The sequence below is a fragment of the Diceros bicornis genome, chromosome 39, assembly GCF_020826845.1.
Source record: "Diceros bicornis minor isolate mBicDic1 chromosome 39, mDicBic1.mat.cur, whole genome shotgun sequence".
Classification (NCBI taxonomy): domain Eukaryota; kingdom Metazoa; phylum Chordata; class Mammalia; order Perissodactyla; family Rhinocerotidae; genus Diceros; species Diceros bicornis.
In genome coordinates this window covers 4760926-4787115 of record NC_080778.1, presented here as the reverse complement: position 1 = coordinate 4787115, position 26190 = coordinate 4760926, and the positions used below count along the sequence as shown (strand labels likewise).

Sequence of the window (26190 nt, the reverse complement as noted above, 5' to 3'; positions counted from 1 at the left end):
CACACCTTCCTCGAGAGCAGCTTGGCAGTCTAGGCTGGGAGGCTGACTCCTTGCGGGAAGACGCAGCTTCCCACTTTCCAAGTCTTTACCCATAAGGAAAAAGAATTCATCAGAACCAGACTTGCAACCCAGCAATGAGGCTGCTGTGAACTTCCATTGGGTGGACAGCATTGCATCCTTTTAACTGAAGTATTTAGCAATAACTCAGGGAGCGAGAGAGGACAGGGCCCTGGTTCCCCTGTCCCAGGATGCTGTGCCATGTGGCTCGGCTCACACTTGCCCTGCTCTGGCCCCTGCACAGTCCCAATTCCATCTTCTCCCCTCTGCATGCCTAGGCCCGTGCTGGAAGCCACTTAGTGCACGCCCACTGAGCCAGTCACAGAACCCAGCAATTACGCAAGACATCTGTAGCGTGTAGAAACTCCAGCTATACGTGCTAGCTTGTGCAAGCACATGTCTGCTCTGCCTTGTGCTTTCCAACCCTCCTCTGTAAGCCTGGGCTTCAGCCAAGGAGATGCTAACTGACCAGAAGGGAGAGCGTGTGTGAGTCCACCAAGGGCTTGCAGGAGGGCAGGGGCATTGTCTGTGCAGCAGGAAGCTTCCACGCAGGTCCCTCTGCCCCAGGAACACTGGTCCCTGTGCTGAGCAGGCCCAGAACACCACCATCTCCGTCCCCCTGAGGTTGCTGGGTTTCATCCTGGTTTCAAGCAGGCAGAAAAGGACCACATAGCTACCTGGGGCATTTGGAGCCTGTCACCCTGCCCTTTGGATGGCTCCCTTATGTTTGATGCAGTCTTAAAGGCTGGCCAATTCCTTCCTGTTACTGGATAAACATTTTGGAAAGTGCTAATGTGTGTTATTATTATACGTGCTTTTCTTTCCCTGTATCCAAACCTAGGAGTCAGTTTGAGGTTTTAGGGAAAAAAACAATCTTGCTTCACATTTTGTAATGTAAGCTGCCGCACACGGGGTTAAATCAAGAATGAGATGGTGGTAGCAGCTTGTGTAGGATTCTGAGCTTGACGAGATGCATTATAATTCTGACCCAGATTCCCCTCTCTGAGTCTCTGGAACCATCCATCCCACACTGATGAAAGACAATGGGGTCTCATGATCAAATTCACTGGGCATCACTTCAAATCATCTCATTTGTCCCAGGATCTGAGGATGACACAAGTTGTAGCGACGCTGGGATGGATTTCACATCCCACAAGTATACGCTAGGAAGCTCTAAGCTGGTGCATTAGGGTTCTATTTATACCTAAAAGACCTTCAGAGGACCAAGGGAAGGACGCAGGGAGTCAAACACAAATGGTGACTTGACAATGGAATAGGAAACTGATCCTAGCTCGGGGTTACGGACCTGACATCTGTTTTCTGCAGGCAGTTTCGGCTCCAGGCATTTCAAAATTAACTCTCTCCAATTAGGCAAAAGGCACAGTGATAGATTATTCCTGAAATAGCAATGCAGAAATAATGCAGAGCAAGATGCAGAGTGATGACAGGATGGAAGGAGTAACAGGAAGAATTTAAATGATTCCAGTGCACCATGGGTGGATGTGATGTGTCGGTGGTCCACGGAGCAGAACTCTGCCCATGCAGGGTACCACCAGTGTAAGCGATGCCATCAAAAGTAACAGGATTTACAAAACTGCTGAACCCAAGGGTGATTACTGGACATAGTCCTGTGGGGTTCCTCGACAAGGAGCTCTCCTGGTGTATTAACATGAAAACAAAATGACAGAAGTCTTTCTCCCGGGCAGTGGAAGGAACTGCTGCCTGCTGATGCCACATGTGCTCTGAGATACTGACCAGCAGCTGACAGCTCCCGGGAACTAGACCCCTAATACCCACTCTCTGTGCAGTCCTGTGCAAACTCCACCTGTGGGCAGGAGGCCACCAGTAGACCTGGGGTCTTCACTCTGCTCCTCCAGGACACACAGCCAGCTAGGTCGGGGGGCTCTGGCACATGCTGCCAGGACACTCAGTGACCTTGGGCACTCTTCTCACTGTCCTGTGCCTTGGTTTCCCCCAGGAGTCCTTCCCACCTCACAGCATAACAATTGATGATATGCTTGGAAGGGTTTCGCAATGTAAAAAGAACACCGCCAGTGTAAGGTATTAGCATCAACAGAAGTTGCCACAATAATGAGTACTAAATAGTCATAAAGAGGGTCTTGGCTTTGGCCAGGAAGCAAGGATGTTGATCAGCAGACATTCCTCCCCGGTGCCTGTGTGTCTAGGCAGGCATTATTCTCACTCGGGGGCTTCCTCAGACGGGTTCCTGTGGCCTGCGGTGATTAACTTTCATGAAGCGTATTTTGGGTTTGTGCTAATTCTGTGTTCTCAGCACTGCTCCAGCCACAGGGGAGAAGCAAACACAGCTTATGTGGGCTGGACTCTTCCATAACCCTCCACAGAGGCTTTCCGTCTATCATTAACTTGTAATTTTTCATTTAGCTAGTCAAACTGAGCAAGCTTTCAGGAAGAACGCCTCCTGAGCAGACATTAATTTGCTGGGCTCGTTAAATAGGCAAGTTAGATGACAGAGCAGGACAAACGGGGGCAGCGACGCTCACTTCTGTTGTCAGTGGACTTCTGCTCCAGCAGGTCACCCAGAAGACCCCAGGGGAGAAGTATTGGATGGTAGGTGTTTACGCAAAAAAACCCAAAAAACTTCTGCTGGCAGTTTTGGGTCATAGGAGGAAGCAAAAAGTAAAATAAACATCGTTCCACTTTCCAGGTTGGACCCTGAGGCAGGCACCGGAGGAGAGCACGCAGGCAGAGATAGAATGGTCAGAGAAATGGCTTCTCATCATCGTTCTGAGCATCTTGGTGGCAGAGGGAATGGCTCCTGGTTAACAGTTTTTACAAATGCCACTCTGCTGTGACTTTCAGTTATCTAAGCTGCTGAAAATGGGCCTCTCTGGACAAATATATCATTGAGTAACAATACTTGTTACAGACCTTTAAACGTCTCTCACTTTCGGGTCTGCTTTCTAAAGCAACGGTCAGTCGCTTGCCTGGGTGTGTGACTGGGGGCCGAGCTGGGCCGCGACAACATAGTGGCTCCCACGTGGCTGACAGACATGAGGAGAGCGAACAGGCTCAACGGCTGATGCAGGGAGCAGACCGGCTGAGACGGAGGACTACTCTTTAGTCCCCAGGAAAGGCCGCAGTAGCTAAGTAAGACTGTGGTTCCCAGTAGATCTTTGCTGGGAATCTCTCTCCTCTCCTCCTGGCCCTTCTCCTGTCAATTCCATTCTTTGCGGCATCTCCTCTCTCTCTGACCAGACTCCCACACTGCACACCTCCTCTGTGGCTGGATGGCGACACGATCATGCAGTGCTCAGATGGCTAGCAGCCTGAGGACAACATTAAGGCACGAACACCTTGCTCATCTTGACATGGGCAAGCACCGAGTATTATTTATTAAATAGATGAATTTGCACGGACGTGGCATGTGGAGCTCCTTTACCCCTTGCTGGCTGCTTTCATTCAGAGTGCAGGATGAAATGAGATCCTCCCATTCCCCTGTCCCACCTTGTCATCCTCTGGCAAATGCGGAAATGACAGTAAATATACTTGGCCCTAATGCATCTGAAGGGCCCCTCTCAAAAACCAAGCAAAACAAAATTAAATAAAACTAAATGCTAAAAGCAACAAAAGAAACTCCCCAATCTTAATTTCAGTCTGATTACTTTGAAATAAGGCAGAAATGCCACCTTCTTGGTGCAGAAACCCAGTGACCATGTCTGCCCCTGCAAAGACTCTGCCCCAACTAGAAAGTGCCCTCACAGCCCGGCTCTCACTGCTGGGGAAAGAAGACAGGCTTCTGCTCAGAGCTCACGCACACCTGGGCTTCCTGGAATGTACGTTAACCCAACCTCGGACAGCGTTCGAGGCCATCATGCTGTTACAAGTCCACACATCTCACCAAGTTCTCTTAGTTCCCCCTGCAACATGCCCACGTCTCCAGGGGGTGCCCCTTCTTGGCTGAGATAAGAGTCTGTCTGCAGCACCTGCCAACAGCTCTCCTGAGCCAGGTCCTGGTGTTGAGCAGGGACTTCCCTTTCCTCCCAGCTGCAGCCCTCAGGACTGCCCATCCCAGGCTCTGCACCCCCAGCGCAGCCCCAGGCCCTGTCTGCAGCGTGCCCCCCCAAGCAATCCTGTTCTCCGTTTTCCCATGTGTCGTCTTTGCTGGAAGGGCTGGTGGGGCCACAGAGAGAGGGAAAGGAGCTGGAATCCCCCCCACCTGACACTGCTGTCCTGAGACCCTCACAAGGCCTGGCCCTTACACTCGCTCACACACTCATTCATTCATTCACTTAGTTACTCATTCACTCACTCACTCATTCACTGGCTCACTCACATATTCACTCACTCAGTATTCATCAGGTACCCCCTCAGAGCTGGGCCCTGTTTTGGAGGTGTGGGACACACCCCTAAGCCAAACTGACAGATTCCTGACCTCTTGGAGCTTAAACGCCAGCAGCAGGAGATGGACAATAATAATCAACATCATAAACCACATTATGTATCGTGCTGGAAGGGGATAAAGGGCGTGGGAAACAGGGAGGCCTGTGGAGTCAGGGGCGCGGGGCGAGGACCTGTAGTTCTGGAAGGGGCCGGCAGGACAGGTCTCAGGGAGAAGGTGGACTTGAAGGAGGAGAAGTAAGCCAGTGGGGCCTCTCTGGGCAAGGGCTCCAGAAGGACAGACCAGCTCCAGAGCCCGAGGCTGGAGTGTGGGGAGTGGGAGGACAGGGAGGGGCTCGCTCTCCCCACCTCTTCCGCTTCTCCAGCCCTCCCCGCACATTCCTCTTCCTCGCCTGGCATTCTCTTTGTGACAAAGCACATACCCCTTTGTTTACTGCCCCTCTCTCCCAACCAGATCTTAAATCCCCGGGCGTAGGACTTTGCCTGTCTCGTCCACTGCTCTGTCCCCATGCGCTGGAAAGTGCCTGGAACGTGGTCAACAAGCAAGGCTGAATCAACGGACAAACGAGGAATAACTGGATGGGCTGTGCCGTTTTACCCTGACTGCCCGTGGGGGGAGGGGATGCAACATGGTGGGGCCCCATTATGTCACCAGAGTCACCAGTGTATGTCCTCATAGGAGGCGCTGTCCCCTCAGGGGTCAGCTTCTGAGAGCCCATATGTTGTACTGCACTAGTGTCCTGGGGGTAACACACAGGCCCACTGTCAATTCAACAGGCTCGTCTGAGGTCTAATTATACAACGCAGCCTCGTTTCCATAGAAAATGATTCCAACTCATACACAGTGGACTAAACGTGATCTTTAGGTGCGTCTCTGTGAGTTGAGGAGGACCTGTGCTCCTTATGAGCCTAAATTTTCAGGAAAGCTAAGTAAAAAGAGATTTCAAAGGGAGGCAGGGGCTTCACTTCTTTGAGATCCTCTGCTCTCCATTTTTTTTGGACACATTCTGATTTCTATCTGGTCATTTTTTTAACCTGGTCGGGAGGTCATGGATATGCTGCAATTTCACATGCTTCTCTCTAATCTTACCTTTGAAAAGAAGTCTAATCTCACAAAAGTTCTGTAATCAGAATATAAAACTAGGTGTTAAAAAATCCCCATACTCTCCCCAAACTTTGAATGGTTTCCTGGGGCTCAGGAGGAAGGAGGAGGAGAGTCCTGTCAGAAGCGAGGTGGAGAAGCTCTGAGAACAGCTGGTTTCGCTGGGCTGGGGCCGCCACCTGTCTCAGCCCCACCTTCCTGAACTCCCCAAGGCACCAGATTCCCCGGGGCCATGAAGAGGAAAGGGCAAATATAGTTAATATCCTCTGTACTATCAAGGACATTTATTTTTTTTCCCCTCTATATTCTGTTTAAATTCCCTGAGGTTAATTTGTTAGCTCAAGAAAAGAAAATGCCTAATGTAATTATTGTTGTGTTCACCTCAAGGAAACGACTAAAAGAACTGACATCCAAGGAGGTCTGCCTTCCTTCAGATAGGGAGCCCATCGCCAGCTGTGGAGACGCACTGCATTGCACAGCCCCATGGTCGCTGATGCACTGAGAGCCAACCGCGCCAACCCTTCCTGACAGAGCTGGCACCAAGGGGTTGTGGGAAGTGAGATTTGAGAACTCCTTGGTGTCCCGCTCCACGTGGCGTCAAGTCTGGCGGCTTGGAGAACTGGAGACGAGGCATCACCCCCTCAGGGAAGCTCCAGTTTATCACCTAACCATGCAGAGCAACGTGACTTTGACCAAACTACTCTGACCAAACTACTCGGCCTCCTGAGCTCTCTTCCAGCCAGGCCTGACTCTTGGACGTCTGAGTTCATCTCTGCATTGTCCAGTCTTAGCAAGAATCCTTGGTCAGTTTAGCCAGAAGTTCCACTGGCGGTATCTGACCACCTAGATAACTGATTGGGTTCCTCATGGCCCCCCACCAGGTGACGTCTGCCCACCTGGCCTGCCTTGAAGAATCCTAGTAGGACAGAACCCCCTCGCCCTGATGCTTCCTCTTAGTAACTGTCCATCCACCGACCCCCACCCCACTCCCCGGCTATAAATCCCCAGTTGGCCCTCCTGTGTTCAGAGTTGAGCCCCATCTCTCTCCCCCTGCAAGACCTTGCCACAGTGGTCCCTCCACCATGACAATGGCCCCCTTGAATGAAATCTTCCTTTCATCTTTAACAAGTGTCATGAATACTTTCACAGTCTGGATAATATTTTTTCTTTAACGACTTTGATACCGGCTCAATACAGAGTTGACATAAAAGAAGCCATATTGTAGAGGAGAAGAGATCATATTGTAACTTTGGATGACCTCTGACCAACTCAGGACTTTGTGGCCCCTCCCAGCTGCTATAAGTTGATAACTTTGTTCTTCTGAGTTCCTTAGGAATGTGATGACCCCAGGGCAGAGAGTCTATGCTGATAGCCATCATCAATGAGGCTATCTGTATACTACCCTATACTGAAGGATCAGGGTAGAGGGCGTTGCTCCAGTCTCTGATGCATACCCAGTAAAACAAAAGACTGCCAGGACCAGATGACCAGATGACCAGATGGATGCCCCCACCCTGAGACCAGATGCCTCCTCCACTCAGAGACCAGCCCTCTATATAACTGGCCTGTAGTCTTTTTTCTGTAAGATGGGTCTTTGAAACATTAGTCGGCCATCTTCCCCCTTGCTAGCAAGCTGTAATCAACTGCCCTTTCTTTTCCACCATTTTGCCTCTTGATGAGTGGCTTTTGTCTTGCGGCGAGCAGATCGTGCCCTTTGCGCGGTAATAACTTCTACAAGACTGCTAACTGTGTGGGCCTGAACCCGAAAGGAGACTGGAAATGCGATTTGGAATCTGGGGTGCCCAGAGGCCCCAACACTGAAAAGGCCTTTGCAGCCTGGCCTAGCGACCCCAAAGGGCTCCTGCAGCCTCTTGCTGGGTGGAAGGTGATCTCTGCTCTGACCTCAGTGGGGTGGGAGTGGCTGCAGGGCCATCTAAGCCTGTCTCTAAAGGGCAAAGAGTTAAGGGGATTTCAGGCCTGGAGCTGCAGGGAAGGGGTTGTCCCTGGTTTGTGCCTGTGAAACGCCAGCCTGGTCAGAAGATTCCTGAGAGAGCGCCTCCTCCAGGTGACGGGTCCACACTTCGCTCTGGTTTGTACAAGCAGCTGCCATGCCCTCCACCCACCTCCCTGCCATCTGTGCACAGTCGGGGACCACGGCGGGCAACTTACATTCCAGTCGATGGTGACAAAGAAAGGATGGCGCTTGATCTCCTCCACTCCATCAATGCCGGCACCTGGAGAACAGCACAGCAGAGACAAGCATCAGAGCACATCCACCAGGACGTGACCTCTGAGAGCTTCTGACACAACAAGGGGGGCTGAGAGATGTCCCGATGGGTCTTGACGCATTCCTCCTGCGGGAAGGCGCCCCTACTGACCCTGCTCCTGCCCAGTTGCCCCTGCTCCCTGCCTCATAGCCCAGAGAGGCCACATTCAGCCCCGTAGGGCTGTGATGGGGGAGGCCTGGGGCAGGGGTGGGGTGAGAGGTAGAAAAGATTAGGGTGGGAGGGGCTAGGAGCGTCCTGCTGCAGGTGTGGGGACGCCTGGGAACCCGGGAGAGGAAGCTGAGGGCCGTCAGGCCCCGGCTGCACTAGCATCAGTCAGGGCCTTCCAGAAGTGCAGGAGAGGGCAGGGGGGAGGCTGCAGCACAGAGCACCTTGTAAGGCTGTTCTGGGGTTTACAGGGAAGGGAAGAAAGCCAGGAACCAAAGAGGGGGTTCCAGCAGGACAGAAACCTGGAGAAAGACTGCAGCTGACCTGCGTCCCCGCAGTGAACACCTGGGCCTGCCCGTGGGCGGTCGCTTTCATCTGGAGGCTGCTACCAATGTTTCTGCTTTGTCTGTTATTCCTACCGAGCCTCTCTCCTTACTTTGTTGCTCACATTATATCCTAAGGTCCTAGGGGTTGGGGGGGTGCGGAGAGGGGGTGAAGCAGCACAGCACAGATGACTTTTAGGGTCATGAAACTGTTCTGATACCTGTAATGTCATTACACGTTTGCCAAAACCAATGACTGTCCGTCACCCAGCGAGAACCTAACGTGAACTGTGGACCATATGTAGTTAGCAACAATGTGGCAATACCATTCATCGATTTTAACAAAGGCACCGCACTAACGCAAGAGTTAGTATTAGAGGAAACTGTGTGTGCGTGTGTGTGCGCGCACAAGCATGCACACAGGGTGTAGGGATGTGGGGTGGGGGAGGACGATGAGGGCGTGTAAGGGAACTCGCTGTACCTTCTGTTCAATTTTTCTGTAAGCTTAAAACTGCTCCAAAAATAAGTCTATTAACTAAAAGAACAACAAAACCCTAAGGCCTTAAGAACTCTGCATTTTCTCCAGGACAGGAAGGCGGGAGAGGAGCAAGTTCCCTCCCTTGGTGAGTCGGGGAGGGGGCAGGAGCTCAGATCAGCGGGCCCGGACTCAGGAGGGGAGATGGCAGCTGCAGGCCGGGGACTCCAGCCAGCTTCTGTCCCAAGTCTGGGGCAATGGGTTCTACATCTCAAATGCCCACTTGGTGTGAGAGGTGCAGCTTTCCCCTTTCTGCACCCGAGCTCCCAGGCCCAGTCCTGTTCCAGATGGAAGCCTCGTCTGTCTCACGTCCGTCCCCACGGGGCTGAGCTCCCTGCTCCCGTCTCAGTTCTCACCCTGGGAAGGCAGGCAGCTGGGTGGCTGCTGGGTGATGCAGAAGAAACGTGGGAGCAGGAAGATATGGAGGATGGCGAGAGGCCCTGACTGCTGTAGTCACGGTGGCGCCGTCCGCCAGGTCTGGCCTGAGAAGTCTGGATGGGGGACCCTCCCCACAGGACGTGGGGGGTCCCAGGAAATAAAGCCTGTTGTGGGCTGGAGGCTTTCACATTGTCATCATCTGACCCCGGTCTTGGCAGTGACAGGGGCAAAAAGGAGGCTCGAGAGCTGCCCTTGGTCAAGGATGTCTCTAGGTGGACGAAGGCCCAGGGCCAGCTTCCACCTCTGCCCGGGAAGCCTAGCCAGGCCCACATCCTTGGCAGGAACACCGCTGGCATCCTCACACCGTTATTACTCCCGTGTGATTCGGGCGGTTATCATACTTTGGCGTGGAAATGAACATATAAAGGAAGGGGGGCAGGTCAAAGATCGGGATTTCTCCTCCACGAGGATGCGGGGAGGCCACTGTGGGGCAGACACTTCACATGTGCTCTCCCCTTTAATGCCACCACGCCCAGGGCCTACAGTTATCATTCCTACTTTAAAGGTGAGCAAACAGGCTGAAGGAGGCTGGGTAACCTGCTCAAGGTCAAACCAGAGCTATGAGTAGACCTGGGATTTGAGGGCAGATCCGTCCCACTTAGTGACAAGAGATTTTCACATATTGAGGCATATGGGGTAACTATTCGGGTTCAAAACTGATTAGGCTTGAACTAAAAAGCCTGACTTATGGCCCATTAAACTTACATTGTACATCTGCTTAACCATTAAAGAATGCATTCTCTTAAGATAAGAATACATACTCGCCCCCCACGCCCTATTGGTAATGCCCTATTGGTAACTCCCTTTCCTGACATCACGGGGGTCATGTTGGCCTTCTAATTTGCAACTAACTACTTCTTTGAAATTTTGATGAAAATGTGTCCTGGGTGTGTTTAATGTATGTTCTTTGTTCTAAAAAGATATGAGTACTGAAAACCATGCTTCTCTGGAACACTTTCTAAGGCCTTCTTGGGTTATAATCCTCACTCTGGCTCAAGTAAACTCACCTTATTTCTCTTATCTATATAACGGTCATTGGTTATTTCGCGTTGACATTAGTCCAAGTGTCCCCTGGGCTGGGACTCCACCTGACCCTCAGATCCAACTTGGATTTTTTTTTTTAATTTTTATTTATTTATTTTTCCCCCCAAAGCTCCAGTAGATAGTTGTATGTCATAGCTGCACATCCTTCTAGTTGCTGTACGTGGGACGCGGCCTCAGCATGGCCGGAGAAGCGGTGCGTCGGTGCTCACCCGGGATCCGAGCCCGGAGCGCGAGCACTTAACCGCTAAGCCATGGGGCTGGCCCAATTTGGATCTTTCTTCTGAGGACCTGTGACATTATGACATACTAAGAAATATATATTTTGTTCTTTGTCTCTGGCTCCTTGCCAGAGCTCCTAAAACCCTTGGGAATTCCTAAGGGATAAGAGAGAGAGAAGCATCTTTTGTTATAGTATTTGGTTTTGTCACTGGCTCCAGGAACAGCTCAAGGTTAAAAGAGCATCTTTTGTTATTCATAACAAGCCCCTTTCAACCACCCCTGAATTTATGTGAATTAAGTGACTTTGGGAAAGCTCCTAAGGATGGGGGCTGGTGACCACGGGAACCAACCAGGAGATTAAATGGTTGGAACTTTGAGCCTCACCTCCAACCTCCAGGCAGTGGAAGGGGCTGGAGGCTGTCAATCACCAGTGGCCAATGATTTAATCAACCGGGTTATGTAATGGAACCTCCATGAAAAACCTAAACAACCGCATTCTTTTTTTTTTTTTTTTTTTTGTGAGGAGATCAGGCCTGTGCTTACATCTGCCAATCCTCTTCTTTTTTTGCTGAGGAAGACTGGCCCTAGGCTAACATCCATGCCCATCTTCCTCCACTTTGTATGGGAGGCCGCCACAGCATGGCTTGACAAGTAGTGCGTCCGTGCACGCCCGGGATCCGAACCGGCGAACCCCGGGCCGCCGCAGCGGAGCTCACGCACTTAACCGCTTGCACCACCGGGCCGGCCCAACAACAGCCTTCTGAGAGTTTCTGGGCTGGAGAACAAGAACACCTCCACATGCTGGGAGGGTGGCACATCCCAAACCCCAAGGGGACAGAAGCACCTGGGCCCTTCCGAACCTCACCCTATGCACCTTTTCATCTGGCTGTTCGTCTGCATCCTTTAAAACATCCTTTGTAATAAATTGGTAATAGTAAAGTGAGTTCCTGAGTTCTGTGAGCTTTAACTGGCAAACTCTCAAACGAGAAGACGGGGTCTTGAGAACCCCCGATCCACAGCTCGTCAGTTGGAAGCAGAGGTGACAACCTGGGACTGGAGTCCAGCGCCTGAAGTGGGGGCGTCTTGTGGGACTGAGCCCCTAACCTGTGGGGTCTGAGCTAACTCTGGGTGGCTAAAGCCAGAACTGAGCTGAATCCTAGGACACCAAGCTGGTGTCTGCTGAGAACTGGAGAATTTGTTGGTGTGGAAAACCCACACATCTGGTGTTAGAAGTGCTGGCGGGAGTCAAGAGAAACAGTTTTTATTCTTTGTAGACCTCACGCTGAGGACCCCTGGATTTACGTGTCTGTCCTCCTTGTTCCATAATCCCTGACAGAGCCCCGAGATCTGATCTCAGGCCTTTGCAGCCCCAGCGCCCAAAGACAACTGTTTGACAGCTGCCCCAACAGCTGCTGTAATACGACTCCGAGAACGAATGAGCGGTCTGCCTTCCGATGCCCTCCTCCCTCCACGCCCGTCCTGCGTGCTGGTCTCCTTGATGAAGACCAGAGCTCTGGAGTGAAAAATCCTTCTTGTCACAGGGATTAAAGGAAAAGGAAAAACCACCTCCGATTCGCACCTCTTCCCAGCTCTTTTTTGGTGAACGCTGATGTGCTGCAGAAGCACTGTGGTCAGCAGAGGCGGGAGACCTGAGCACACACTTCAGAGCCAACACGCACCTGCAGAGGGACGCATCGGCTCTACTTCTATGAAGAGTCTACTTTGCATCTTGTACCCATTACATTGTACCCATCATTTGCAAATATGGTCTGTAGGAACTAGAACAAAGTGAGATGCAAAGGGAGGCAGGTACTGGCGTAACTATAAATTCTTCACTAGCACATGCTGGGTCTTTTGGTACTCAATGAGCACATTTTTATCGGTACCTTCTTTCTTCTGCTGCAGTGAGAATTTGCACCACATTTCTGCTTCAAGGCCTCAGACTGCTAATGAGATGAGCCCATCTTTCTCTCTTATCAGTTATTCAACTAAATAATAAAACAATACTTTGGGCCAGAGAACTATGAGTTTTGTGATGTTAAATTCCAAGAGAAAAAATAAATAGATTATTTATAAAATTGTTTTCTTCCTCCAGAACAAATGGAGAATGAACACAGCCCCACCCCAGTCACACTCACTCAGCTCACTTTGACAAATCCTCTCCACCAAACACAACGATACTTGATAGAAATGAGTGACTTCCGGGACAAAATTCTTCTATCTTCTGTCGCTGCAAAAGATGGGTCTGAATTGTTGCTCTCAGGTGTGTGTTTAAATGAATAAACATGTCCGATGTCTTCATTTCTCCTTCCTGATTCCAATTTCCACCCCCAAGGGGAGGTCACAGGGTAAGAATGCATCGCAAACCCTCACTCACTTGGCCCCCCCAGGCAGTGATGTGGCGGCTTCCTGAAGGCCTGGGGGACGTTTACCTGGCCAACAGGATGTGATGATGGAGTGGATTCGAAATGCCTGCTACCTTGGGAAGTGTGCAATTTTCACATACGCTCACCTATTCCTGATATCCTAAGTGTCCAGATTTTATTCTGGCACTCAAGAATGACAAGGCAGAGACTGGACAGATTTTCACAACAAAAACTTGGTATTGAAAGAAAAGTTTCAACCATCGGCATTGTTACTGGTGGCAAATTGTGTAGAGAATCCTGAGGGGGGCAGACCTGGAGGCCCCTCTTCCCTGTAAGACTGGAGAGGTCTTGTTCTCCTTCTAGGACAAATTCAGGACCTGGCAGGTTATCCTAATGCTTCCTGTCAAGTAATATAACACTTTCCAAAGGCAGGTCAAACAATTTTTCCTTTTTGTAATGTTCTCGGGACAGAGTTTAACAATATCTGTTAAAACGTATCCCACAAAATGATAGTTTTCTTTACAGAATTATGGCTTACCAGTAATTGTGCATCAGATAACTTTTCTTTGTTCTGTCCCGAAACCAAGTGGTAGAGAGAGAAAAGGGTCCAGTTGGTAGGACGTAATGTGGCCAACAGGTCCAGACATGCTCCCTCACATCAGGTCTTTGCACATCGATGATCTCTGCTTTTTCATGAGTTTATTTGTCCAAATAGTTGTTTCCAGAAATTTTCTTTACTTACCTTCCCCTGTTTCTTCTAAAAACACATACAAGATCGTTCTGGACATTCTGTTCTGCAACTGGCTATTTTCACCGGACTCTTCTTTTCTAGTGGAAACACCTCCCCATGTTAGTGGGTGCAGAACTGCCTCACTTTCCAGAGCTACTTAGGCGTCTCTGTAGACCAACCACCATTCCTGGAACCATCCATCTGTGATGGCAACTTGGGTTTCTTTCTTCCCTTCCTTCCCACATTAACATCCCACATATCTCTGCACTTGTGTGAATACATCTGGAGGAAACATTTCTTGAAGTGAAATTACTTGAATGAAGAGTATGTGCTTTAAATATTTTGATAGATGATTTGAAGGTGACTTATGGAAAGGCGGAAAAAATGCACATCTCTACTGGAAGTGATCCTCTTCCATCACATCCTCACCTACACTGGACAGTACAAACGTTTGCCTCCACGCTCACTCGAGAGGTAAAATTGGTCCAGAACTCTTCCTATAGATAGGAAGATGCAGCAGGCACTACGATAAACAGTAAGGTGGTTCCTCAAAAAATTAAAACCAGAATTACCATATGACTCAGTAATTCCACTTCTGGGTGTATACCCAAGAGAATTCAAGGTCTTGAAGGGATACCTGTATACTCATGTTCATAGCAGCATTATTCACAGTAGTCAAAAGGTGGAAGCAACCCAAATGTCCACTGATGGAGCAATGAATAAGCAAAATGTGGTATACCCATTCAGTGGACTATTATTAAGCCTTAAAAAGGAAGGAAATTCTGACATATGCTACAATATGGATACAATATGGATAAACCTTGTGGACATTACGCTAAGTGAAATAAGCCAGTCACAAACAGGCAAATACTGTATGATTCCACTTATATGAGGCACCAAGAATAGTCAAAACATGGAGAGAGAGAGTAGAATTCTAGGTGCCAGCGGCTGGGAGAGAGGAGAATGGGGAGTTGCTGTTTAAGGGGGACACAGTTTCAATTTGGGAAAATGAAAAAGTTCTGGAGATGGATGGTGATGATGGCTGCACAACAGTGTGAATGTACTTAATGCTACTGAACTGTACACTTAAAATAATTGGTCTGAACAGCCCCTTTATGATACAGGGTGGTCTTTAGGTAAAAATCGAAACCCTCACTACACATTTGGGTCTGATAAATACTCTTTTATACCTTAAGACTGTGGTTATATAACTTATATAAATTATCTTTCTTCTTCTAAATCTTGATACTTTCCGTCCAATTTTTCTACAGAATGAAAATTCTGTATAAAATTCAATGAAAACAAGTAGAGATTTTTACACAATTCATCAAATTCAATTATAGTGAAATTTCAGGGAGTCCTCTGTAGGAGAAAGGAGAAAAATTATGTCCTCAGCTCAAATTAGAGCAAAAAAGAATCAAATTGTGAGCTGAAGATAGTTCACTTCTCAAGTCTAACAGTCATGTGAAAGTGTTCCTCTTATCAGAAATATAAGCAGAGCTATGTGGAATTTTCCTGAAAAATTTTTTCAATTTCTAATTAAGACTTAGAAAAGCTGAACATGGCCTTTGTTGTTTCAAAGATTAGAAACAAATAAACCATGAATGCTTAGCTCTAATTTATGGCTTTTAAACTGGATACCGATGTCTGACATTGTTCTAGAATCAAGTTAAAGCTCCCTCTGAAACTGAATGGATGGGGCCGGCCCCGTGGAATAGCGGTTAAGTGCGTGCGCTCCGCTGCTGCCGGCCCGGGTTCGGATCCCGGGTGTGCAGCGATGCACCGCTTCTCCAGCCATGCTGCGGCCGCGTCCCACATACAGCAACTAGAAGGATGTGCAACTATAACATACAACTATCTAGTGGGGCTTTGGGGGAAAAATAAATAAATAAATAAAATAAATGAAACTGAATGGATGGATCTTACGATATTTGCTCCAGAGTGGAAGGCTCTGCTTGAGTTTCCTTGATGAGATCATAAATAGAGACTCATATATATATATATATATATATACACATATATATATATATATATATAAAGTCTGCCTTTGTTTTCTGTGTGCACACGAGTGTATTGATCCCGTGCTTACGCTACTCGGGTTGTCACCAGTTTCTAGCAGGACATTCTGTGCCAGCTCTTGTAGTCCCAGCCCCAAATCTGCTCCAAATAGTTAAAGGGTGAATCTCCAGATCTGGAGTCCTCAGTGATTTTCCAGAGATGCTGCTCTTTCCTTTCCCATGTCACTGCGCTCGGTGTTGGTGGTGGTGGGGTTGTCCTAGTAAATAGGACGATGCTTGGAGGGTGGATGTGTGGGAAGTGTAATATTTATGCTCTCCTTGGATCTGGGGGGAAGAAATCATTTTCTAAATAATTTATGTATTTTTTTTATATTTGAAGACCAGAGCCAGGTTAGAGAGCTACCAGGTTCATTTTATGGCGGCCCTGAATTATCATGGTGCTGAAACATCAAGTTTCAGGTGTCAGTGAGAAAACAGGGAGGAATGGAGTATCTCTCAGGCTGACCCCACAGGGGAAAAATAGGTATTTGTCACTAGAGGAAAAAGATGAAAAGAAAAATGAACTTCATGGACTTCTTCAGTTTCACAAAATGAAACCTCTTCTTTTGGAGGAGAGGGTGAGGCCTGAAGCCTGGAGAAGGGGAGAGGGTTCAGCGGTGAGTGGACATGACACACCCAGGTGCCCCGTGTGCTCTGGGTGGTTCACAGCACTGCATCCCAGATTTGAGGCAGGCGTGTTCCGAAGCGTGTTAAGATCTGCTGAGCTGCACGGCGCTGTCACCCTGCACCAGGAAGGGGTTATTTCAGTGTCCTCTGACACTGATGGAGACGTTGAAGAAAGATAATCAATTAATTCATGACCCAGGAAAGTCAGATCAGAAATGGACAAACAATGATGATCTTTGTGTGTCATTTAGAGACAAATTAGAGGGAAGTGCAATTTAGACTTAATTGAGGGACACATTTATTGCCTTAATTTGGTTCTACATCTCAAAATTTACAATTAAGAAACATGGCCTCACCTGCTCAGAAAGCACAGTGATGAGCGTGAGGGGCTGCACACTCGGGGAGGCACCCAGGCCGGGCTACACTGCATTTGATAACATTGCGATTTCAGGACGAAGGGTCAGACCCAAAGGTCCCTGTGTCCTTTATTCCCTGTCCATGTATCACCTGCTCCAGGCTGTCCCTCCACCCGGGGCTGAAGTCTCATGCTGTCCCCGTGACCCCCACCCTCAGGTGAGCCTTTTGCTGATCCCCTGAATGGATACTCATTTATGGAGGCACTGTGTCCAAAGAAGAGGCCAGTGGAGTTCCTACAGGTGGCACGTGGTGCAGGGCATCTATAGGAGCTGCCTCTCACAGAATCCAGGGCTGAGGCCTCGCCCAGGTCAAAACTGTGAGACAGAGGGGCCGTGACGATTCTTGGCCAGAGGCCCCAGGTCCCATCTGGGGCTTTGCCGAGGGGCCCCAGTAACAACAATGTGGAGGAAATTCTGTTTAGTCCTCAAGATTCCTCCAAATCAAATACCCAACCCACACACACCACATCCATCTGCCCCAGTGAGGGCCACGGCGTTAAGCCCCACTGTGGAGACCAGGTGTGTGCTCCATCTCCAGACTTCCGAGCTCATTGCCACCCCCCGTTGGTGTCCCGGACACGTCAGCAGCCCAGTGCCCAGAGCTGGTCTCCTGGGAGGGCCTTGGCCTTCCTCTCTGACAGCGCAGGAGCTTCCCTCTAGGAAAGCTGCCTCTGGCCGCACAAGCAGTCCCTGTATTCAGGGCCCAGCCTCTGGGGACCTCTACCTGGGGCAGCCCTTATAGATGTGTGTGGTTGCCACGTGGGCTGGTCTTAATCAAACTCACTCAACAACAGTCATTTTAACTGTTGAGTCATTTTAACATTTTAACAGTCATTTTAATAGATATTATGGTGGGGTCGGTGCCAGGCTGGTGTTAGGGGCTGGGACCCACGTAGGTCCCTCTAGGCCTCCTTTTGCAGGGAACTACGCAGGAAACACTCTGGTGTGAAATGAGTATAGGTTCCACCGGGGGATGCACTCAGACTCTGCAGCAGCTCAGATAGATCCTGGGCATCTCTTGGTCAGTGCCCACAGAGCAGGGGCCTCACCAGGGGATTCTGCCCCCACGGGCAAGTCTGGAGACAGTTTTGGTTGCTATAGCTGGGAGAGGGAGGTGCTACTGGCCCTGGAGGTAGAGACCAGGCATGCTGTTACACATCGTACAATGCTCAAGACGGTCCCCCACAAGAAAGAATCATCCAGCCAAGCTGTCAACAGCACCACAGTAGAGACCCAGCTACAGCCTATCCCATATAAACAGCTGCCCCATAGGCCTGGTGAGAAGGTGTCATAGTTTATTTAACGGTTTCCTTATTGACTGACATTACTTTGTCTCTGGGTCTGTGCTAAACAGAAAGATCACCAACAGGCATTTTTTTAACACATGTAACTTATACCCTAGCACGGTATTTCCGTTGGATAGACCTCTAGAAGTAAAATTTGTCAGTGAAAGGGTGTACACAATTGAAATGTTGTTAGGTTTTGCCAAAGTGACAACACGTTGCAGCGATTTGCTCTCTGACAACGGTGAGCAGGAGGGCCCACACCCGTCCCACCTGAGCATTACCGATATCTACACTATTTGCCACCATTGTGGGCAGAAAAATGGCGCCTTGTGGTTTTAATTGCGTTTCCAGCTCCTCACACAGGTGGCGCCACATCGGGACACCGCCTCCCAACCTCGGATGAGTTCACCTCATTACTTACCACTCTCAACTACGCTCAGCACGTGCGGACGTACTGGTGACAACGACAGACTGTTTCACCGGATAGCAGGAGGAATGAAAATCGGGCAAGTGGACAAAGATTTCAGGAGATGCACTACTTGTGGAATGTGTAAATATCCAGTTACATTGTAGGAGAATTGACACAGAAAGGCAACTATGGGAAATCATTTGCAAAGAGTTATTTTGAAAATGAATTAGTACTTAGTTAACATTCACGGAAAACTCGATTTTAATATATGTTGAGATTTCTTAATTTAAGAGGGATTAAATTAGAAGCAGCTTTTCAATCGTTCTGTCCATAGTTTATGGAGTTCCGAAAGTAAGGGAAGGAAAAGCGGTAGAAAAAAGTGCCACCATTTTGTGTAAAATCGGGAAATTTTAGGAAATAACTTACAATACTTGGGCAGTGACTGTGTGTTCTGGAAACCCCTGGAGCTCGGGCAATACGTGAGGGTATTTCCACCCCTGCCTCAGGACCTTCTGCTTTAGGTGAACTTGGTAAACCAGCCGAGCAGGAGCAGGCAGGTGGCCCGCAGGTGCCCACGCAGCGCGGGGCTCACGGGGGCTCTTACCCAGTCGGTTGCACGGGTTCCGTTTGAAGAGGGCTCTGAGCAAACTCTGGGCCTCCAAGCTGAGGAACTGAGGCATGCCCAGCTTGGCTCTGAAAAACAGAGGCGGCTTTTAGGATGAGAAGGACAAGCCCTAAAGTAACCAGAGTTTCTTCTGTCTTTTGCAATCCTGCTCAGTCAGCATGAACAGACAAATCGAATCAAAGCAAATCAAAGCGACCCAGAACAACAGTGCCTAAACTTTTTGGTCCTAGGGCCCCTTCATGCCTTAAAAGTTATTGAGGACACCAAAGAGTTTTGGCTTATGTGGGTCGTATCTGTGATGCTGACCATATTAGAAATTAAAAGTGAGAAATGTTTACGATAGCTATTTAATAATTCATTCAAAAATAATAAAGCCACTGAAAATAAACAATAACAATTCCATTCATATAAATAACATTTTTAATGGAAACTATGTTTTCTATGACAACAAGAACGGCCCTGGTGAGGAGAGTGGCACTGTTCACATTGAGGAATCTCCCCTTGATTTGATGAGAGATGGCTGGATTCTCTTATCTGCCTCTGCATTCGGTCTGCTGCAACACTATGAAGAAAACCTGGGAAAGGAGGACCTTGCAAGCCCCCGGGAGGGGTTCAGGCCCCCAGGGGTCCTCAGACCATGCTTTGGGAACCACGGGACCACAATTGGATGCTGCCTCCTCAGAAACGCTGTGTCACGCCCAAGTGGCTGGTCACGAGTCCACACCTGGGATTTGGTAATTATTCTAGCTTTAGAAAAAGTAAAGACCTTGTTCCCCCTTAAAATGAAAAGGAATAGAGGTAATCAATACAAAAATCACGACTGCAGCTACAGATGTCATCCACAACATAAGGTCCCTTGATACAGGAAGACACTGATGAAGTCCTTTCTATGGGGCTTCCCCCACTCATCTCTCTCCTTCCACTTGCAGAATGATGTAATTTACGAAAACTTAATTTACAGCACCTAAAGTTGCCTCTTGATTTTATGAAAGTTACGTACCCATTTGCAGGGTTTGAGAGAGCTGGTCGTGAGGGCAAGTGGCTTTATGATTTCTGCTTCAGCTGCAGTAAGCCCGCTCCCTCGATTTGGAGTTCACCGTCTACCTGCTTCTCACCGTCCACCTGTCTCTGGGGCCACTTCCCTATTTCTGTCCACCCTCCCCTCTGCTTCTTTCCTCCCAGATCTGTCCCTTCTGACATCTTGCTCAGAGACAGCTTGCTCACATTTAAGATGTTATAGCAAGACTGGCACTGAGTTTAGACTTCTTTCTAGGATTCTAAGAACAAAATCATTTGCGTGGAAAACGGCTCTTCATGAGAATTAATCAGAAAATCATGTTTGTGTTCAGTCACATGGGCAGCGTGATTCCTGCCGACGCCAGGCAGGAGAGCTCAGGTACCTGCGTGAATGGGGTCCCAGGCAGAGAAGGGAAGGAAACCCCTGCTCTTGCCTTCTCCCTGGAGCCCCTAAATCCTCTGCCCTTCTAAATCTGTAAATTTATTCTGGAGGTCACCAATCACCACATCTGCCATTGGATAATTTAGACGATTTTTACTGATGGAAAACTTGATCTGTGGTAGCCGAGTTCATCAGAGCACTCAGTGATCCCATTCACCATTGGCCATTCACGTTATCCACCGTAATTAAGATGCCAAGAATGCTTATTGTCATTATTGCTAATGCCTACTTAACAACCCCGGTTTTGAAGACTGAAGCTCTTGACATCAGAAGGTGCTAACAAGTCCTGGGGTGGACCCCCAAGGGTGGGTGCCTCCTACTCACTTGAGGATGAGGGCCATGGTCTCCTTCCTGTCCTTCCCCTGGAATGGCAGGGATCCCGTGAGCATCTCGAACTGCAGAGCAACACAGACAGGGAGAGCGAGTGTTCAGACCAACCGGATTCAACAGTAGAGAGCCCCACACCCGAAGTTCATTTATCCATTCAAAATCGTGATCAATTCAGTGCAGGCGCCAGCTGACACGCTTGGCGACATCAGTGAGCTGAACTGCCTCCCGGAGCTCGAAGGTCGGCAGGGAGATGGACCCACGATAAACAGTCAGTAACTCAGCTCCACGGACGGTGCTAAGGTGCTAGGTGCTATGGACAGAAGAAATAGGCTGGGTGCTGAGGGATAGGGAGGGGATGGCAGTTTGGGCCACACATCTTCACTGGGGTTGGTTGAGGACAGTGTCCTTCTCTGGGGGGTGTTGGGAGGCGCTGAGCGAGGAGGAGGAGGAAGAGGACAGCTAACTTGTATTAAATGCTTATGCGTATCAGGAAAGGGCAGGGGACCGACCGCTCACCAGGGTGGAACAGCCCCTGACTTCAGTCCATTAACAAGCTCTGGTAAAAATAATATGGCACCAATAACCTCTCCAACACATGCCGAAAATACTAAGTGGACGTCTGCCAAGATGGAGCTGGTGATAAAGGCAGGATTGAAGGATAGACTTTCCTGAGCAGGGATTTCTTTCCCACACAAACAGCTGTGATTACAGGGCTCTGGAAGCAGTGGCCTGGAATTGCAGGGTTTACCAGAACACCACACACGTCTGTCTACTTCTGAGGACAGGAACTGGGGCGGCAGCAACAACAAATCCTTTTCTTCCAAAGAATCTAACTGCAATGTGCTAAACACCACCCCCGCCCCCGCAGAGTCTTCATGTCAGTTAAATGATAAGGAAGCAGCCCCAGTGCACGTGTCTATATGATCTTCAATTTGCCCTGGTCCCGATTCTTTACCGCGTACATCTCTGTCCCTTTAAAACCGATCCTCCAGTATTTTTCTTCTGCATTATGAAAATCTTGGGAAATACATCAAAGTAGAAAGATCAAAATAATCACCCATAATCCCATTATCCAAAGATAGCCACAATTAACATTTATTTCCTTCTAGTACTTTCTTCAAGCTGTTTCTTTTAAACAGAGATAAGGTTTTGTATACTAACTTTTCACAGAATAATATAAAAACTTTCAATGCTTATTATATAATCTTCATAATATCATCTTATATGTGGATATGCCAAAATATAATAGTTTATCTATCATTGGACATTTAGGATGTTTCCGATTTTCCACTATTATAAATAATATTGAAATGCACATAAAGTTTTCCTAAGATTTGGAGTTATCCTTATCTATCTACCGGGAATGAAATTACAAGTTTAAATAGTTGGACGGATTTATGGCTTTATTAACATTATTGGTCTACTTTCTGAAAGCAAATTTTAAAAGAAATTTAAAAATTCCTGTCCATTCAGATGTTGGAAGCCTGCTCTATCACACTAACACTTGCTGTCTGTCCCATGTGCACCATTAAGTGAAGGCTCACAGAGCAGACAGGCCGCAGGCAATCAATCAATATATAAGCAATAAAAATCGACAGTGAGTCCAGAAAAGAATCTAAAAATAGACAAATGTAATTAAATTGCAAGACTAGAATGCTCTGACCGCAGATGAACTGTTCAGCTGATAAAATAGGATGAGAGTTTGTAAGTTGAGCACACAAATTAAAATATCTCTTAAAATAGAATCATATTAGCAAGGAAAATTCCCTTCCTAGTTTGGCTCTTCCCTTCTCTGCCTCTCTCTCTCTTCTTTTTCTCTCGAGTCTACTATGAATGAAATTCCATTTCAACACAAATCCTTTCTGGCCACGTGAAATGAGAAAGCTATTACTTGACTCTCACCATTTAATCTTTGCTACAAAGATGGTGCCCATCCTGACGTCTGTATATCATTTAACTATTTATTATAGACCAACCAGTGTCTTGCATACATTCATTCAGTGACTACTTTTAGCCTTGACTATGATCTCTGATGTTGAGGGTACAAATCCTTTGTGCTTCTCTCTCTCCATCCCCTTTTTCCCTCCACGTTGTTCCATCCCATGCAACTAGCTACACAGTGGGAGGTCCCGAACCATTTCTTCACATCCAATGCAATGACACACATGGGTGTTCAATAAATGCTTCTTGATGATGATGATGACGGTGGTGGTGGTGGCAATGACGATGAAGCTATTTTATCAGCCTACAAGAGTCAGGGTACTTTGGCCTCACTTCCAGCCCCCTCAAGAGTTTCCTTTCTGTCAGATGTGGAGAAAGGAGATCATTTAAATATTTCTGTTCTGAATAAAGCTGCTCAGAAATTTCTCAGTATTTAAGTATCTCATTAAATTGGGGTATTACTGATGAGCATCCCTGGGACACTACATACAGTAAGTGTTTTGCTCTAGTGTTGAACAATCCTGAAAGTGACCAACGTTTCCAGGGCAAACTGATAAAAGTCATAGCACTGTGGGGTTGCACACTCAAGCACGTGTACTGGGGGGCACCCCAAGTGATTCATTCACAGATCAGCACCAGGGCAGGCTGCGGAAACACACAGAGGGGACCCGACGACACGCAGGTGCAGAGTCACTGTGAGCAGTTACGATGCTTCCAGGAAGATAAATAATTTGATCTATCTAAAGCAGTGGTTCTCAACTAGGGACAATTTTAAGACATTTCCCAATGTCTAGGGACAGTTTTGATGGTTAGGACTGCAGGCGTGGGGGGGTGTTGGCGACAGTGGTGTCTACTCTTTAGGGGCCAGGGATGCTGCGCAACATTCCACAAGACACAGGACAGCCCCCACCACAAAGAATATCCAACAGTGCCGGAGTTTAGAAGCCCTGTCTAAAGGGACATCTAATGAACCTAAAGAAAGTGGCCAGCCATGGGGTACAGACATGACACCACTGGAGGAGCCCGAATGGTGCTGGGGGCAGTGAAATGAGAAGGTTCTCGTAAGGGAGACACTGCATAACAGGAAGCCTAGAATTCAAGCTCACTTGGCTGACCAACGTTCTTAAAAAGAAACCAAAAGCAAGTTACTATTTTCATCTGAAAAGTTAAGGACACACCCTATTGTGAAATGGATTGTTTGAAGTGGTCGCAGTACCCCCTGTGTGGGGCAGGTGCGGCTGGATATCGCTCAACAGATGTGCAGATGTGTCAGAGCATATGGGACACAGATTGGCTAGTTCACACCTCTTGAGCACTCACTATGTGCCACGCTTGCTCGGAGTGGGTTAGATGTCTACACCGACCTGATCCTCCAACAGCCTCCGGAGGAAGGTGCGGTCTTCATATCCTTTCACGGGGGCAGCACCTGAGCCCTGACCCAGCCATGCTTGCTGTAGCAGCCTAAGAACAATTGGCCAGTTACCTGCGTGTGAACGTCCACACACGCAGTGCCAGTGGTTAAGAAACATGAGAAGAACACGAGGTGGTCTTATGTACAAAACCAGAGTGTTCAGGAGATGTTTACAAAACATCCACAAAATGCAACCCAAATGTCCTAAAAACTGACTTCCAGGTGAGTGTGGGGACGGGCTGGTAATTGACTATCACATGGAGCCCAGCACTACCTGTTCAAGTCCTTTTCCAGTTACAAATTCCTAACTTTGGACACTCAATTTTGTTCAAGGACAGAGATTTCCACCCTCAACATAGCTGTCTTTTGAGCTCTGTGGAGGGAACTTGCAGATTCTCAGATGACACAGGTTTAGTTCCTCAGTGAAGACATTCAAGGAAGGGAAGGCCACGATCCCTCAGGTGTAGAGACTGTTCCTTCATGGTTCTATACCTTTTTTAACAAAGCCAGTGGAGGGCACCTTATAAACACAACATACTCTAAAACTCATCTCCTCCCAAGGCTTAGCTAAGATACCACACTAAGTGCCACACTAGACCCACAGCCATCTCTATTGCAAATGAGAATTCGGAAGTCATTCCTGGTGCTGCCTAAGGAAGTGTTAAAAGCAACAGTCCTGACATCTGTCTGTGAGCTGGTTACCACGTGGGGCCCAGAGGGTATGATGGGCAGGACTAAATGAGAATGTGGTTTTTAGATGTGGTTTTAAAGCAACCTCTTATGCTCTTTGAGCCTTGTTTTCACTTCTGTAAACAGAAAGAATGATATCTTTCCTGTGTAGCAAAGATTTTTTTGGTTCAGATCAAATGTGAAGGTGCTTTATAACTCTGAGTGCCATGCAGACTCAATTTGTTGTCATCACTGTGACTCCCACCCCTCCCACTTCACGCTAGTGAGTAAAACAGCAGTTCTGGAACCCATGAGATCCAATTCCCCAGAGGTTACAAGACACTGAATGTGGAGTCCTTTCTACTAAAAGGACCGGACGATTCCACCTAACAAGTGAGCAGTTTAGTAAGAAATGCTGTGCCCCGTGGGAAAGGTGGCTGGAAAATTCCCGGTGTGCCAACCGTGCGGACAGCAGCGGGAGCGGGCCTCCTTCAGGAGAGCAAGGAGCCACCTCTCCGAGTCAACTCCGACCTTCGGAGCCTGTCCAGAGCGCTGGACGGGAAGGGCAGGGACCCAGGGATGAGGTAAGGCCGGTCGAGCCCAGCCCTGCTCTGCTTTCAGTGTCGTGTCAGCCCCCCACATGGGGCACAGACCTTCCTGGGCACGGGCGCTGTGTCTGTGCTGGGCACCACGGCGAAGGTCACCTGGTGCTTAGGAACCGCCCTGGGCCCAGGAGACGCTTGCAGAGACAGATATTCACAACATAAGAGGCCAGATGCTGTAACAGCAACGTGTGAAAGTGCCAAGCAGCTCGGCCGGGAGAATTAGAGAAGGTTCCAGAAGTGACTGTGCTCGCGTGGGGGAGGGCGTGGAGGGAGAAAACTGGGGAGAAGCTCGAGGAAGGGAGATCAGCTCAAAGTAAGTCCTATTTCCTCTTTTCTCATCCCTCCTGTTTCTCTATCTCTGGATTTCTTCTCTCTCTCTCTCTCTCTCTCTCTCTCTCTCTCGTGGGCGTGTGTAGTTGTTTTACTTTCAATCTTTCTTTTTATATGTCTTTGCTGTTCTTCTTTTTTTTCCTTTCAGCTTCTCCATTTATTTCTTTAATATCTCACGATTTTGACCAGAAAAATAAATTTTAAGGTACATTTTATATTTGTGGGATAGATTTTATGGCCCATTGTCTTAACACACAGGAACAGATTAGAGGAATATCATATTTCCCTTTTCCCCCAGAAACCTCACAAAGCTAAATCAAGCTCGCCTTGACTGATGTGTGGTTTTTGGGAGCAGTTTTCTCTGCCGTGTTGTCCGGCTAAGACCCTTCTCTCCAGTCT

The 26190-nt window shown here is 48.3% G+C and overlaps 1 protein-coding gene across 5 annotated transcripts in view; it reads right to left on the bottom strand.

Moving 5' to 3' along the window:
- RPS6KA2 (ribosomal protein S6 kinase A2) overlaps nt 1–26190 on the bottom strand; it is a 372902-nt gene that overhangs the window by 42635 nt on the left and 304077 nt on the right. For all 5 annotated transcript variants that reach the window (XM_058534008.1, XM_058534010.1, XM_058534011.1 and 2 more), the window contains 3 exons: nt 20830–20900; nt 19026–19114; nt 7709–7773 (listed from right to left, as the gene is read on the bottom strand). In XM_058534008.1, coding sequence (XP_058389991.1) covers nt 7709–7773; nt 19026–19114; nt 20830–20900 — 225 coding nt within the window. The remainder of the gene's footprint in view (nt 1–7708; nt 7774–19025; nt 19115–20829; nt 20901–26190) is intronic.